Below are 16271 nucleotides of genomic sequence, written 5' to 3'. Positions count from 1 at the left end.
GTACAAAGTTTTCACAACCAATTCCCTCCCATAAATGCTCTTATTTTTATTATATATGTCTACTTACCAAATAAAAATTATAGCATTTTATTGATTTTAAGGTCCCTAATAGTCTAATTTTTTTTTTTGATAGGTGGTTCCTAATGGTCTAATACACAATACACACATAAATAAATAAACAACTCTCCATATGATTCAAGATTAAAACAACCATGATGCCAAATTCAATCAACTTTGGGGTCACATCCGTGTCATAGCCAATGTTGCAGTTCTTGTGCCATTCTGCATACATTGTCCAAAAGCTAACTTGGTCAACATAATTAGCAGTACGATGTAGTAAACTTCCACAAGGAAAGAAACATTAAATTCAGAACCATGGACCACAAAGCGAAGAAATGAAATCATTAAGAGAGAAGGAAAAAGAAAAAAGGCATTTCACTGATTTTTATTCAAGTAGTCCAAGGTACAAGGACCATTGCTACAAAAAGAATAAAGAACCTAAAATGGGAAGCAGCAGAGCTGACCTTACATGAGAGACCAATAGGAATACCCACATTCCTAAAAACAATTAATTGAGTGATAAAAACAAATTTACATCATTCACTGTCAGATCTCTAAATTTTACCATGCAGGAAGGTTCCCCTGCCAAAGACGGAAAAACACCCCGGCCCGAGAACCCCAAGAATCACCACCAGTGCAAGCCTCAATTTGAGGCTTGCACAAAGAATATAAATTTTAATCCTAATCTTGGTTAATTTTTTACTGCTGCGCCCCCGTAATCAATCTTCAGATTATCCGTGTTGTTAGAACCCCATTAGAGAAAATGAAGTTAGCAAAGTCAGGCTCAAGATGATGCTCCTAAGGCAGGCCAACTGGAATTCTTGTCACTCTAGTGATCTAAACTTCAATCCAACCTGCTCTGTCCCTAGATATGACGATGGGCCTCTGACTTTAAGACGCTTTGGCCCAATCTCTATAGGGGGTGGTTCCCTCATGCTCTTTCCCAAATCAAGTTGGTATCTATCCCTTCTGTGTTCTTGTTGTCTACTTATTGCTTCCTCAGTGGCCATCTTCTTATACTTGATGGAAATGGGCACGGAACTTCCTCTTGCAAACCTGTCCCTCAAAGCGCTGTCCAGAGCTTCTTTAGAATTATGAGGGGAAATTTTTAAATTTGATTCATCAGTTCTGCAGCAATCAGACGGCATCAATTGCCCACACCTCCCATCAGGTTGGACTTTTTTCAGCCGTTTAAGACCCTATTTAAATTAAGATACCACAGCAGTGAGCAAATTGGCATGATTAAAACAAAATATAAAGCTAGCATAAATAGACATCTGTGATTAAAAATCACAGAAAATATACAAGAATATGGACTTGTAATGGTGTGACAGGATCCAAAAGAAATAGAAACAGTCACGATGAGCAGATGAAATAGTCTTGAGTCTACTGTTCTGTGCATTAATCAAAATCAAGTATGCAAAAGTGATTTGACACACATTGCCACTGCCCTTAGATAGATTTCAGGAGAAAAGAAACTAGTAACATTTGCAATCAGGCCTTGGCAGAGCCTTACAGAAAGCTAATTAAGAGTCCACGTGATCAGCAACATTACTTATAGGCAACAATGCACATTAAATTAGAAATCAAAGTTTAGAAAGTAGAAACCAAAAAGAAAGCAAATTATCCTAACTGGGGAGGGAAAAAAAGGAACACGGGTTGTTGCTATAACTTCCTTATACAAATGACACCCAATACACAATGCAGGACATTTTCATACCTAAATGTATTTATTATGCATCTTAGTATACACAGCAAATAGTCACTGAAAGCAACAAAATGCTGTGTTATCATGACACCATAATGAGAGGAATTGGAGCCTCTGCAGTTGGGAAAAACTGGAGAGAGACAGCATTAACAACAAGGGTTTTAGAGATCCAAATAACTCTAGTCCTACCTTTAAAGAAAGAAATGGAGCATGTTTATGAATGAGAAATCCAAAAGAAGTAACAAATGTATAAAATAGGTTTTGAATCTTGGACATAGTTGTCAAAACTAATGCAATTTTGCTTTCACATTGTATTCCAATTGGGTTACTTGAGTAAAAGAGAAAAGGTATTTATATAAGATGTATTAGAAAAAGGCTTATTCCATTGCAATAGAGCTAGAGCTCATTATGAGAAACAGGAACAAATACCAATGTCAATAAGCCTTGGCAAGAAGATTCAGATTTCAAAAGGCACCACCATTAAAAAAATTAAAAAAATGTCAAGCTACTTGATGCTCTTGGAAAAGTAAAACAACTAATTGTTAATAAAGCAGAATAACATATAATAAAAAAATACACAGCAACGATAGAGCAGGTAAAAGTGTGATGTTACAGTACCTAATGATAAATATTATGACACCCAATGCATACAACAGAAATTAAGACATTTCTAAAACGGACCTGGTGATCAGATTGCTTTGCATGCATGGCATCATTCACGTCTCTTTTTTCCACCTTGAGTGAAGAACGGCGTTTAACCCTAAATATCTCCGAATCAGAATCATCACTGTCTTGATCAACAGTAGGCTTTACCCCAAATTTATGAAGATTTCTTGGCAGTGTCAAGCATTCATCACAGGACTGGGAGGATCGAGTAGATTCATATGTGTAGCGTGTAGCTTCTTCAGAAAAATTTGTAGAGCCAGGATTCCCAGAATTAAAGTTAGCATTTCTCTTTACCTGCTTAAGAAAATAAAAATACCGAAAATGAACTTTAATTGCTTCAAAAATCAATTTTAAGTTAATTTACTGCTCACGCAGAAGAAACCACACAAATTGTTAAGCTAACACATAGGTCAGCCACACTTGGCAATCAGAGAGCTAGTTCTTACATTTTTTGGCACAGGTGAGCTCTCAAAAGGGTCTACTGAAGAAGAATTAGTTGACACAGCACCAGAAAGGGAAACTTCAGATGTTTCAGATCTAATACTTTCTTTTCCAAAACTCAACATGGGCTGGCTATCAGCAACACACTCGAGATCTTGCGAGTGATCCTGAGTTGTGACAGAAAGTTCAGGGTTCGCCTCAAACTCTATCTCACAATATGGAGAATATCCATCTTTTTCAGCTTTCTGAAACATATACGAAAGGGGGTATGAATACAAGTTATCACCGCTTCTAGCTTGCCGATGAATCTCCTCTAATATTCCCCCATCCTGCTCAAACTTCTTGGCGGCTGCTTCCATTTCTGAAATATCCTCCCTCAGAAATAAAGTATGATTGCTCCCACACGAGAAGTCAAGAGACTCAATATCTGGGATAGGCAATCAGGAAAGCAATCAGAAAGACAAATTTTTTTTTCTTTAAAGTCTGTCTGGATGTCTAATAAAAATTGAATTAGTTCACAGTGTTTTGCATATAACTTTTGTAGGGAAATAAAATAATAAATATAATAATAAAGCATATCCATGATAATGAATGGGAAATTCAGAGGAAACATAATAATTATATAAATCTTAAACAAAAGTATGTCATGTTTTCCAAATTTTCATCTAGCTCAATCACAAGTTTCTATCATGACCCCATTCACAAAGATGGATTTGTCCCATAAATGCTTTTAAAAAATTTAGAAGACCCATTCAAAATATAATATGAGACAACCAGTCTCTAAACAAACATATCAACTTAAAACTGTTGGTCTATGAAGCAGTGAATCAAGAAAAGCATACCATGGCGAAGGCAGACAGGGTGCATGTAACAGTTGCAGCTGATATAAGCTACATAACAATCACGTTTGCAAATGCTGCATAGAATGGTTTCATGAGAAAATGAAGAAAGACCATTGCAAGCCCTTGATTTCATTAGAGACCAGCGGGCACAGTGCTGGAAACGCATCAAATTTACAAAACAGATCTTAATCCAACGATGAGATGAATAATCCAAATCTTCAACTTCTACACTCATAGAGACAATCATTGCTTCTTTGCACAAAAGTTCTTCGTGAGGAAGCAGAGGCACCCTGTTAAGAAGTGCATAGCGTCGGCTAGCTACAGCCCCCAAGGGAAACCAATCACCAATTGCAAAGTTCACAGCCTCACCGCAATTGAAACCTATATTTTCATAACAACACAAGTACATTTCAAAATACTGACAAAATAATCAAGAGAGGGAATCTATTATTATGCTACTTTTAATCTGTGGAATAACCAAACATTCAAAAAAATCTAACCGTGACTAAATCCAGCATGATATGCTCTTGGGAAAGTAATTACGAACTCCCCGGGCTTCTGCACAGCCTTGTAAACAGGGACACCACGTTCCAACAAAATATTTGGCGGAAACAGAGTAGTTTTCCCCAAAAGGACATCAAAAGCTCCATCCTCCCCATCAGTTGATAGAATATCATGAGTATAGACATGCTCCCTGACCACCTTTTCAAAGTCTAAAGCCGCATGACCGGGAATGCCATACCAAGTTTTTGCTGCCCCACAGTGATGATAATTTATACTGCCAAAACACAAAGACAAAGCAAATAAATGAAATATAAATATAATTATATTTCTTAGCATACAGGGCAGAGATGTTGGATCCACTGAAACTATATATATAAAGAAACTCATACCTGTACAAATAATGATCTTCCACATGCCAAGCAAACATACTAAACAGCATTCCAATGTAAAGCATGGGATCAGTTACTCCCTGCAATAAATGCAATTTACGTGGATGAATACAAATTATGTGAATAAGGCAGAATTTTCAAGAAAGTAGAAAATTGATATCTGCATACCGGAATTCCTCTATCCAGAAGACGCAAAACAGACTTGGGCAACCGTGATAGTTTCTGAAAATCACAGAAGAGATATCTATATAAGACATTACAAAGTCGTCTTGCAAGTATTTCAGTCATCTTAGTGAGGAAAAAGTACCCACTAAATAAAAAAGACCACACTGATTAGTATTAATTCTCTCTTTTCAGTTTTCTACAAACTCCTCTGTTCTATTCTTGACATTAATTTCTCCTTAATTGGCATGAAACAACTCTAACCAGTGATTAAAAGCAATCAAAGACATCAAGTTGCTAAAAACGTACAGAAGTTTAAAAAGCTATGCTCTTCAAGTCAGTTACTAAGGCCATAAACATGTTCTCTTGCTCTTCCTTGAAGTTGTTCATCCTATGGGAATTTCAGAGTGGACTACATCGACAAACAGATTATTATGCCATATAGTCTTAATTGGAGAGGTTTTGACATTTCCTATAAAACAAAGGTCAATGCTCCTAAATATATCGCTTTGAAAAGTACATAGGCTAGAGATAAAAACATGAGCACCTAATCATCATTCAAGTCAGAAAATCAGTTTACATGACAAAGGAGAGATATAATAAGCTATTCACAAACTTAGCCAGTTCTAGTTATTCTACAACAATTTCTCTCCTGCTAAAATTAAGCAAAAAAAACCTATCTTCAAGTACAGAAAGAATAAAGTTATTAGAGAATCAAAACCTTCAAATTCCACTTGCTATTTCCAAGCTGATCAATGGGAGAAGACGAAAAGGCACTACCATCAACATCACATGCATATTCAACAGTTTCTGTCTTTCCACAAGCAATTTCTTGCCAAAATTCTTTTTCCATATATGCAGCAGGAAGACATCCCGAACTACAATATCTACGAGAAAAAACCTTGTTCGCCATTTTCTCGTAATCACGAAAAGTATAATTTCTGAAAAGTTTACACTTACTCAAAACAAGAAGAATAAGCCAGTGAAAATATTATACTCAAATATAGTAAAGGAACTCACCTTCCACTCATGAAAAAGGTGACCCTGTCATCAGAGTCCCACTCAGCAAGACGAAGAGGCTGTACTCTAGTTGTGAACTTGAATCCAGATTTCTCCTTCATCAGTACAACCCCAGCTGGAACAGAAGCACTCAATGGGGAAATAATCTTGCATATACCTGATTTCAGTCAATATAAAAAAGGTGGTGAAGTGCGTCAAAATTCCATTCACGAGAAAAATAAAACATTAAAAGCTTAATGAGAAGCAGCCAGTGCAACCAAAAGAAAAGGTTTAAAAAAAAAAAAAAACTATAATTTCCATCAGAAAACACCAGAGATGGCAGGAAAACAAATGCCAAAACATGTTTGAATGATAATCTATACTTTATATCTAAGAGTTAATTCAAGAATTGTTGTTATCCCAGATATCCCTGCCTAAGTGCTAATTCTAATGAATTCTAGTATTTTGTAATCGTAACAAACAAGGCACTTTCAAAATGCAAACACAATTAGGAAAATTAAAAAGGAATGTTTGTAAACAAATTAAAAATAAAGAGTGGGCTTGAATACCCAATTTTAAAATACAACCAAATTTTATATTGAAAAAGAAAATCACTAGTTAACCCACATCCAGAGTGTAATATAGCACTTTCGGAAAAAGGAAGATCTGGCCACTGGGTATTGCTCAAGTGGTAAAATGTGCAGTGAGTCAGGTGTTAGCTTTTTAACTTCAAATTTTAAAAATGAGGGGAAACTGAGAATTAAAATTTTTAACCTGAAATATTCAGCAGCCACTGCTCCCCTGCGTGGTATTATTTATAACATTAAGGAGACTAAGAAAGTTATTGTGTCCAGATCTTCCTTTTTCCGAAAGTGCTAACAACATAGAATTCGCTAACAATTTTCAAAAAGGTTCCCATCCAAAGATAGAACCAATCTCTTGCATGGTAATGTGAACAAGGTGATAAGTTTCCGGCAATCAGCAAGCATTGAAAAATGAGTAAAGCCAATCATACCAATACTCTGAAAGCTCAAGGCCTTCAGAGTGGATGCCCATGTACATACTTAAGCTGCAGAGTAAAGTTCAATATAGGCAAATAATTAAGTACATACTAAGTTGAGTTTTAACTCCAAAAGACCCTATAAAAACTAAACCAGCTAACCTCCACATCCTGCATGCTACAACCTAATTAATTTGGAAATTACAAGTGGGAGACCAACACTCATTCTAGAAAACTTTAAACTTACTCTGGAATAGGTTACTTTACCAATGAAATAATATATGAAAAAGAAAAAATATTTACTTTAAATTACTACTGAATCAAAATAATACATCTCAAGGCCTAAATATGATATATTTTGGGTTAACATGACCACATATAGCATTGTTTATTACACAGAGCTCTTCCAAAAACATAAAGCACCACTGTAAATGGAGCATCTGTCGGTTTGCATATGAGTCTATGACCACATGTGGTGTATCAAACTCAAAAAGCTCAATTTATGGCAATAGTAATTTCAAAACATTAAAACAAAATCCGCACAACAAGCTTGATTCAATACAGAACAAATAATTAAAGGGAAAGTTACCATGTTTTGAAGCTTCTGGAGCTATCTTCTGCAAAAATACAAAAGGATCCTCAAACTCCTCCTTTGTAGGAGTATATACAGGACACTCTGGAATTTTCTCAGTCCATTCTAGATCACTTGTATCAAATTTGTCCACCTTGCGCTTTGAAAAGACATCTGCATTACCATGTAGCCTCACACCACATGATGAGGAAGCTCTCAAAGCATCTCCACCACTCCTAGTCATCGTGTTCATGACGCTCACAGTCTCAGCGACAGATTCTGATTTCATTCGCTGAAGCCTTTTACGCTTCAGAAATTCTAACCCATTTTGTGCCTCTTTTGACAAACGAACCCTTCCTTCTACCTGTCAAAAGTAAAAATAAAGTAAAGCACTCAAATCAGGAATGACCTAACAAAGATCAGGTCCTAATTAACCAATAACCCATAAATGTTATTAGCATTCAAATATGCACTAATTGCACTTAAATTACATGATGAAGACGAAATATACCGTCATTGTTGTTCAAAAAACTACAACCATAGCAAGGGCTAACCCTGTCGCTAATAGCCAGTGGATCAGCACACTCAAATTGAATTCTGGGTAGAAAATCTTTCCTTCGAGCAAAAATAGGTAGGTTGTGGAATTCAAATAAAACATTCATAGATTGCACCCAAAACAAAATGTGACAAGAGTATCCACATTTATCTTTATCAACCAAAATGTGGAAACTGCTTCAAGAATATACACTAAGCTTTCATCAAATTAGTCCCCAGGTAATGAATCTAACTAAGACCCCAAACTAAAATATAATCTCTAATCCATCAATTCATATCATCATCAAAAAATTATCAAACTTCCGCTGCAAAATATGCTTTTTCATTCAAAAATCTACGAACCAGAAGGAAGTAGACACTCATATACGGGTCTTTGATGGCGATCAAAATGGAATCAATAAAATATTCAGGACGTATTAATCATATTCACACTTGCATTCAATCAAAAACTAGAGGTATTAGAGAGTCAAAGATTCACACGAACTAATCAATGCGCAGCCAGAATCAAAAAATTAGTACACCAATCCCTCTAGGAATTAGCAAATTGACCCTATAAAGACTCCTTCCAGTCCAAACATTTTTCAACGGCAACTATCAATCTTATCCATACATAGTCAAATATTCAACCAGTCTCGTTTGAAACCATCAACACGTCTCTTTTAGCTTTGTGATTACATGAAATATGAAGCCCCAACAAATTTCTTTCTTTATTTTTTTAATTTTTAATCCTATAAAAATGACACCCCAATAAAACATAATTAGAAAAAAAAAATTTGAAAACTAATTTTTTTTAAATAATAAAATAAAAATAGTAAAACCAATTTAGAAACCGTTTACTTCCCAAAAAATCATAAATAGAAATAAATTTCAGTATTTACACTTTATTACTAAAATTGTATAAATAGAAAGAAAATCTAGAGGGAGAAATTTTTAACTCATATTTTTCCCAAAAAAAAAAAAAAAAAACTTCTCAGAAATGCATCATATAGGCTTGATTCATAGCAAAGACAAATCCAATAAAAATTGTAAAATGATAATTATAAAACGAAAATTATGAGAGCGTTTCAGAACAAACAATGTCCAAGATCTAAACCATGAAAAAGAAGAAAACGAATTCACAAAAAGTTTGAACCAGAAATTCAGAAAATGAAAATTTTATATGAGAGAGGAGAAAAAAAAAAAACAAAAAAACACGAAGCACGTACCATCTCATTCCGAAATCCTTCTCTATAGTTCTCCGTCTCGGTTAGCTTCACCGAACAACAACAGAAACGCGAAAACAGCCTCAAAACCGAATCCAAATCCCGAAAACAAACCCTAGATCACGATCCTTGCCTTTGAAAAATCAACACGAAGCCTTCCACGCCAACCAGGGCCGCCACATTCTCACGAAACGCCACGAGCGAGGCCGGACCGAGTCAAACTCGGAGATCCGAAGCGTTCTGGGCTTCGATTCGCGGGAAACTGAAAAGGAAATCCGAAGAGGTCAATGAGAGAGAGGCGTGCGGTTTTCCGGCTAGACGGAGACTTTTTCTCGCCGGTGAATGAGCGGTTTTCCGGCGAGGGAGCGAGGTTTTCCGGAGCCGGTGAGAGAGAGAGAAAGAGGGAAAAACAGAGAGAGAGAGTTGAGAAAACCGAAAAAGAGGTAGGAGAGGATAATTGAGAGCTTTATACTCCAAAATATTAACGCTTTAATGTGGCAAAAACAAATTTTTTTTATGTTTTAAAAGTATTTAAATAAAAAAGGATTATTATTGATATTAATAAATTAAAAGGTAAAGAAGTGTGAAGAAAAGTGGTGGTTGTTAGGTGGTTCAACCAAACGCTATGCCGTCCAAAACGCGTTTTTATATCTACTCACGAACGTTTCGCTGGTTTTGGAAGCTGTCCTTCTTAATTTTTTACTTTACCATATTACCCCCGTAATAATTAAATATTTTCTAGCCCAAATGCAAAAAATAAACCCATGGTTTTGGTAAGTTGCAACCCAATTAATGTGGTGTCATATTCGTATTTATCTTTTTGACATAAAATTTTATATTTATTTTTAAAAACCATCAATTAATTGAATTACAATACTCTTAACATAAATTAGTGAAGTTTAATCCGTCCTAATTTTATTAATTATTTTTTACATAAAACGGTCATGTAATGTGTATGTGCCCATTCTGTAAAAAAAAAAAAAAAATCACAAAAACGTGACAATCCTTTTTCTACTATAATAGTTACATAATAGGTGACTATTTTCGGTCAATTAATGAAATTGAGATAGAAGGATTAGTGTCCATTTAAGAATTTTAAAAACTAAAAGTTAGATTATTTATTAAAAACAAAAACTTAAAAAAAAAGTAATAAACTCACAAACAATACCAAAAATAATAATAATAATCCAAAAGGTAACTATGGGAGGACTTTCGTCACGGCCCCCAATCAGGTATTGTTCGTTTCGGGAAGGGCAAGGATCGACCTACGTCCCACCAGCAGGAATTTGCTCAATTCCACATTGAGGAAAGACGCCTTCCACCCTTGCCTTATAAGTCTTTGGCCTAAGGAATGATGTACTGCAGTGTGTGTCAGCGAACAATACTTAATTGAGGGCCGAGACGAAAATCTTCCCACAAAAAGTCACACACACTACAGTACACCCTTCCTTAGACCAAAGGCTTATAAGGTAAGGGTGGGAGGCGTCTCTCCCCGATGTGGAATTGAGCAAATTCGTGCGGTGTCTAGTGGTTAGTTGCAAACTAATTTATACCCGTTAAATTTTTTATTTTTAGTAATTTGTGAGGTTTAATATTTGTCCAAAATAAACTGTCCATCTTAATTTTGTTGATTATTTTTTTACATATCACTTACAATATTCTATCAATTATAATTAAGGAATTTTACATGAAAAGACCAATTTTGACAAGTCCTCATGGGTTAATAATACAAAATTAATAAAAATGATCAATTTATTTGCAACTTATCTTGTTTTCAATATTTTCTCAAAAGATAAATGGTTTTAATTGATTTACTGAGGGTATAAGCGTCATTAAATTTGACGGTATTCCCGATGAGTTCTGGAGCTTCTTGGTTTCTATTGTGGTCAGAGAGGGGGAAAGTGGCAGGAAAGACGGAAGTATCACGTGTGGTAAACAGAGAGTAACCTTGTACAGAACAAGAAGATCTGACCGTTGATTTTTTTCCATCAGTGACTTTGAACGGTCAAAAGGAGACTAACATAGTTGATCCGAAATCTATATGCGCTTGTACTTTACCCGTTGAAACTGCCGATCTGTACAGGATTTGTTTCACCTACCTTCCAGTTAGTTAGTCTTGGGTAGACGAAAAGACAATTTTGTCCTAGTCAGTTTGTTACTTTACGCTAAAAACCAAGGGGCATTGTAGACTTTGCGACAAGGAAGGAAGGCACCGAAGAATTCAGTTTCGTAATGTGAGTGAACTACTACTAGACTACACCATTTTATGCGTGTGCGAGATAGAGAGAGAACATGAACTCGACACGTGGCGAGAACTCTGCAAAGAAAGTACACGTGTCAGGCGAATAAAGCTGCCGAGGGGTTTCAGGAGCTTTTTCTATGTTACTGTGGGTGCGGCGTGTTGTGCCAGAACGGAAATAGCTGGCGGTTACAGCAGGTTTCACGCTCCCATATGACCAGCCTTTCCCATTCACGAGAACCACCACCACCCCTCCCCCCTACGCTATTTCCTAAACAATATTACTCAAAATTATGGTTTTTCCATTTATTCATGGGAGTAAAATTAGGTTCAGTGTTCAGTAATACTAGACTCGATGAAATGATGATATATATTTATTTTTAGATATGTGTCACCATCTAACCGAGTCTAGTACATTGGATGAATTTAGTGATTTTAGGTCAATTGGGTTTATTTTCTTTATTTGAGTGTGACTTATTTTTCAGATTACTTTTTAGAAAAAATTATTTTCATTAGCTTTTTGCATAAATATAAAATAAAAAGGCAAAAATTTGCTAATTTTTAAATTTTATATTTTATATTATTTGAAATAAAACTAAGACAAAATAATGCCACTTGTGCTTATAAAAGGCACCTTAAGTGTCAAGATCTTGATAGGTCTTAATCCAATTCACGACAACATCATGATCATATTCCTTTAAGAATCTAATAGTGTAATTACTTAGTATAGATGAGAAGGTAAATTCTAGATAATAGATAGATAAATGTTCATTAATCTAATAATTTAATTACTTGGTATGTATGAGACAGTGAACTTTAAAGGATAGATAGGTAAAGGACAAATTTTAGATACAATACTTTAGATATGTTGTTTCTTAAATTTTTCCCTTAAAATTTAGCCACATGATTTTTTTTCATAAAGTTGAAGTATATTTTTAATCAAGTAACTGACAAACTGCAAGATTGAAAAAAAAAAATAAATAAAAAATAAAGCATCCAGTTGCTGTACATCAATTTTGTCATAAATGTCCATGAAAAGAGAGAATAGACACAAGTATTAAAAAAAGTAATTTCTCAACAACAAAAAAAGTATTAAAAAAAGTATAAAACCACCGGCGGTCACCGGTTGCCTATTTAGATTAGGGTTTCTCACTCCTAATCCTATTGGCTGGTTGCACTTTTTAGCTTTTGCAGTTAGCTACGCGGAAGTTGGGCTAATGATTAGTTTTCCACAGTCAGCGAAAGCGAAAACGGAAGGGCTTTGAATCTTGAAGAAAAGTATACGTGTAAATAGGAGGATTTACATTTACATAGGACTCTTTGGCGGCTTGGCTCTTTAAAGCTAAGTCAACCTTCCAAACTGTTCTCCAAGCTTCGCTTCACAACTCAGCTCCACTTTAGCCAGCTTCCCCTTCTTTCTTTTTTTCAGGAAAACAAATTCAATTCACAACTTGCTATCTATGGTGATTTGTGCCTGACAAAAAAAAACTAATGGGTGTGGTGTGGATCCCTCACAATTAATTGACTTTAACAAATTGTAAAATATTTAATTTCATATTCAACTAATATTTCAAATTTTTTTTATGAAAATAATTTTTTTTCTTTTGAGATAATTTTTTTATGTAAACAATATTAATAAATCAAGTTGTGACTAAATTGGATTTTTTATTTAATAGTTGTGGATGATGAAATTTAAACTTTAAATGTTTCTTTTGAAAATAATCATTAACAAATTGAATTGTAAAATTGAGTATCTTTAATGGTTAAATTTCGAAAAATAGGGTATGAAAATAAGGGTTTACTTTTTCAGTTTTTTTTTTTTTTTGGTGGCAGGAAGTGACAAAACATCCCTTTTTATTTTTTAATATTTGAAGTAAATGTTGCGTGTGGCAATAAAAATGAGCCACTGACCCTTTCCTTTGCTAAAAAGAGAAAGGGTTGTGTTAATTGGTAGAAACTATTTTGACTTTTTTTTTGGACAGTTTTTTGCCTTTTTTGTAGTTTTATGTCAATTTTTTTTCAGTTTTATAAACTGTGGGGTCGGCTTCATAGAAAGAAAAAAAATATATTAAAATAGACTGTGAGATTATTTTTATTTCTTTTTTTTTAGAGGCATCAAATTTTTATTAATGTAAGCCTACAAAATCAACTTGTAAAGCAAAATGCAATTGTGGTGAAACTTCTTCCATCTACACTAAAAAATCTGGAATGCCAATAATATATTAGTCAAACTATGAGCTACAGAGTTACCTTCTCTCTTTGTATAAGAGAAAGCAATTGATCAAAATGTTGAGACAAAACATTCACATCCTCGACTAACAAACCAAATGGAGCCAAAGAACAGTCATCATCCACCAGAGCTTTAAACACAACCAATGAGTCTCCCTCTAAGATATCTCGCCAAATGCTAATTTCTGAGGCAAAAGAGAGGGCCATTGCAGTTATCATATCTGATTTTTGCATTAAATGAGATTCATATTAATCCAACCTTAATGAGCATCACATGATTATCATTTTCCAAAAATTAAAAAAATAATAATAAATAAAATATTAAAAAATATTTATTGAAAAAAAAAAAAAAAGAATCAAGAAGACAATAACCCTTTTCCTTACTTTGCGTGTACTTTTATAAGGATGGGATACTCGCTTTAGAAGGGGGGCACTTTGGGGTGTACAGTACAGGCTATATTGGTATGCAGTATTTATCAAGCAAGAGAGTAGAGGGGGATTAATGAAGGTTCTGTTTTTAGAAAGTTCTCGAATTGACCACAATGCCTGATGAACAGTGCGTATTCACTTCAATACCCTTTCCCTTTTGGTGTATATGCTACATGTTTGGAATTCGGATTACAGCAAAAAAAATTAATAATAATAACAAAAGTCATTTTCTTTGGACCACTTGGGAAGGGAAAACCAGCTTTTTTTAGTTAGTTGTAAAAAGTAAAACTAGGAAAAGAGATCCTATGCTTTGATTCTGCATGCTTGGCTCATTTTTAACTACTAATGCCTTTTACTTTTACAGAATAAATTCCCTCTTCTTGTGGCCTCAAATATAAAGAAACTAATTAATAATTTCAATTTTTTTATATATAATAATCAATTAACAGTTTTATAACTTTTTTTCTTTTTTCTTTTTGATAGGAACATTTTAATAACTTTGATTGCCTCTAATGTTTGTTTATCATTTTATAGCTCCTAAAACATTGACTTCTTTTGTTTCAATGTTGACTTTCTTCCTAATTATATAATGTGGGTTATATATCGACTATTGTTTTTTAAATTATATGTTGGTTTTTTTTTTTGGAAGGTGTTGGAGAGAGAGAGTTAAATGTGTTTCTTTTATTTTAGGGAGATGACATGAAGGATAAACTCTAATTGAGTAGTAAATATAGATATACCACTTTATCCAAAATGTTAAAACTATGAGTTTTTATCAAATTATGTTATACTAGACTCATCAAACACGTTTTGTGCGTGCAATAATGCTCTTTTTTATTTATTTATTTTTTTGGTTTAGTGTTATAATACTTAAAAGTAATATATAAATAACCATGTGTGTTTATTATTATTTTTTAAAGATGAAGGTAAGGTAACGTGAAATAATGTTTAAAAATGAAATAGATAACTGTAATAAGTTGAAACCCAATTGGACATCTGAATTTATTGACTGGGATAAGAATTGTGATAGGTAAAAATTTTTGAAATTTGAACAAAAGAAAGATGATATATGTTAGTGTAGATGGATGAAGATTTGTGATAACTATATAGAATTTAGATAACAAAAATTTTGAAATGTAATAAAGAATTAAAAAAAAAACCATAGAAATATCGGGATAAGAATAAGTAGCTTTTACTTTCTACGTGAGGTAGTTTTTTTTTTTTTTTTTTTTTGAAGCAGTAATTTTGTATTTTTTTCATGAAGATAATTGAAGTATTTGAATTCATATAGATAACAAATATAGATAGGAATCAAACATTGAATACAAATTGATGATGAGAATAACGGTTTTTATTTTTTTTCCTATTGTACGTAAGATAGTATTATTGTTTTTAGCATTTTTTGCTTTTTTGTAGAAAAAAAATGAAACTAAAGGGTATGTTATTTCAGATTTTGTATGAGGATATTTTGATACGCCAAAAATTGAAGATAAAACAGGGGAATCATCTTATTAATAATATAGAAGATAGATAAATTACTCATTCACTTTTTTCATTACTAACTTGTGTAATTTCACTTACACCTGTATATTTATCAATTTTCCCCTCATGTGTGAATCTTATATATATATATCAAGAAGTGTTACAAGACTTTTAAGGATATGAAAAACCTTTAAAACAATTAAACAATTAAACACACTAAAATATAATTCTTACCAAACTTTTTCAATGATATAATTAATAGTATTGCAGATTTGCATATTTGGGTTGCACGTTTCCGAATAACTTTCAAATTATTTAATATAAAATTTTGGTGGGATTCCTTTATAAAGAAAGATTTCTCTTCCGTTATATCCCCTTCTTTTTTGAATTGATTACTAATATTCTATATTTGATCTTTTTTATTTGGAATAATGCTAGAGATACAAACTATTTTACAAATTTTTTTACAAAGTGCTGATGTGTTGAGTGATTATTGATAAATAAAAAAGTAATATTAATAGTGGCGCTGGATGAAAACGAATAATAAGTTGGCCATATCAATATTTTGTAAAAATATTGTAAAATAGTTTGTATCTGTAATATTACTCTTTTATTTGTATTACAGAAAATGCATGCCCGCATACCTTGCAACTTAATTATAATTTCCTAATTCTCTCTCCTTTTTTTTTCTTCCTTTTTAGCGAGATTTCTCTCTAATATTCTATAAGGTAAAATACAATTTTAGTCACTAAATTTTTCCCAAAAAAAATTGTTCATTCATAAACTTTAAAAA

At 33.4% G+C, this 16271-nt stretch overlaps 1 protein-coding gene across 2 annotated transcripts; it reads right to left on the bottom strand.

The window, feature by feature from the left end:
• Positions 1-410: 410 nt before the first annotated feature.
• On the bottom strand, positions 411-9610 carry LOC115971732 (lysine-specific demethylase JMJ706). Of its 2 annotated transcripts, none has more exons than XM_031091750.1 (11): positions 9103-9610; positions 7361-7706; positions 5793-5949; positions 5494-5713; positions 4779-4832; positions 4611-4690; positions 4218-4495; positions 3718-4098; positions 2881-3302; positions 2450-2731; positions 411-1259 (listed from the first exon to the last, which is right to left on the bottom strand). In XM_031091750.1, exons 1-11 carry the CDS (start codon positions 9103-9105, stop codon positions 885-887), a joined length of 2598 nt encoding a protein of 865 aa, XP_030947610.1. In that variant the 5' UTR covers positions 9106-9610; the 3' UTR covers positions 411-884. The 2 variants fall into 2 exon arrangements, with proteins under 2 accessions (XP_030947610.1, XP_030947611.1); XM_031091751.1 differs by having other exon boundaries at positions 2450-2728; positions 9103-9609.
• Between the last annotated feature and the right edge of the window lie 6661 nt (positions 9611-16271).

This window comes from Quercus lobata, chromosome 12, assembly GCF_001633185.2.
Source record: "Quercus lobata isolate SW786 chromosome 12, ValleyOak3.0 Primary Assembly, whole genome shotgun sequence".
NCBI lineage: Eukaryota > Viridiplantae > Streptophyta > Magnoliopsida > Fagales > Fagaceae > Quercus > Quercus lobata.
This window is presented reverse-complemented; position numbering and strand designations above follow the sequence as displayed.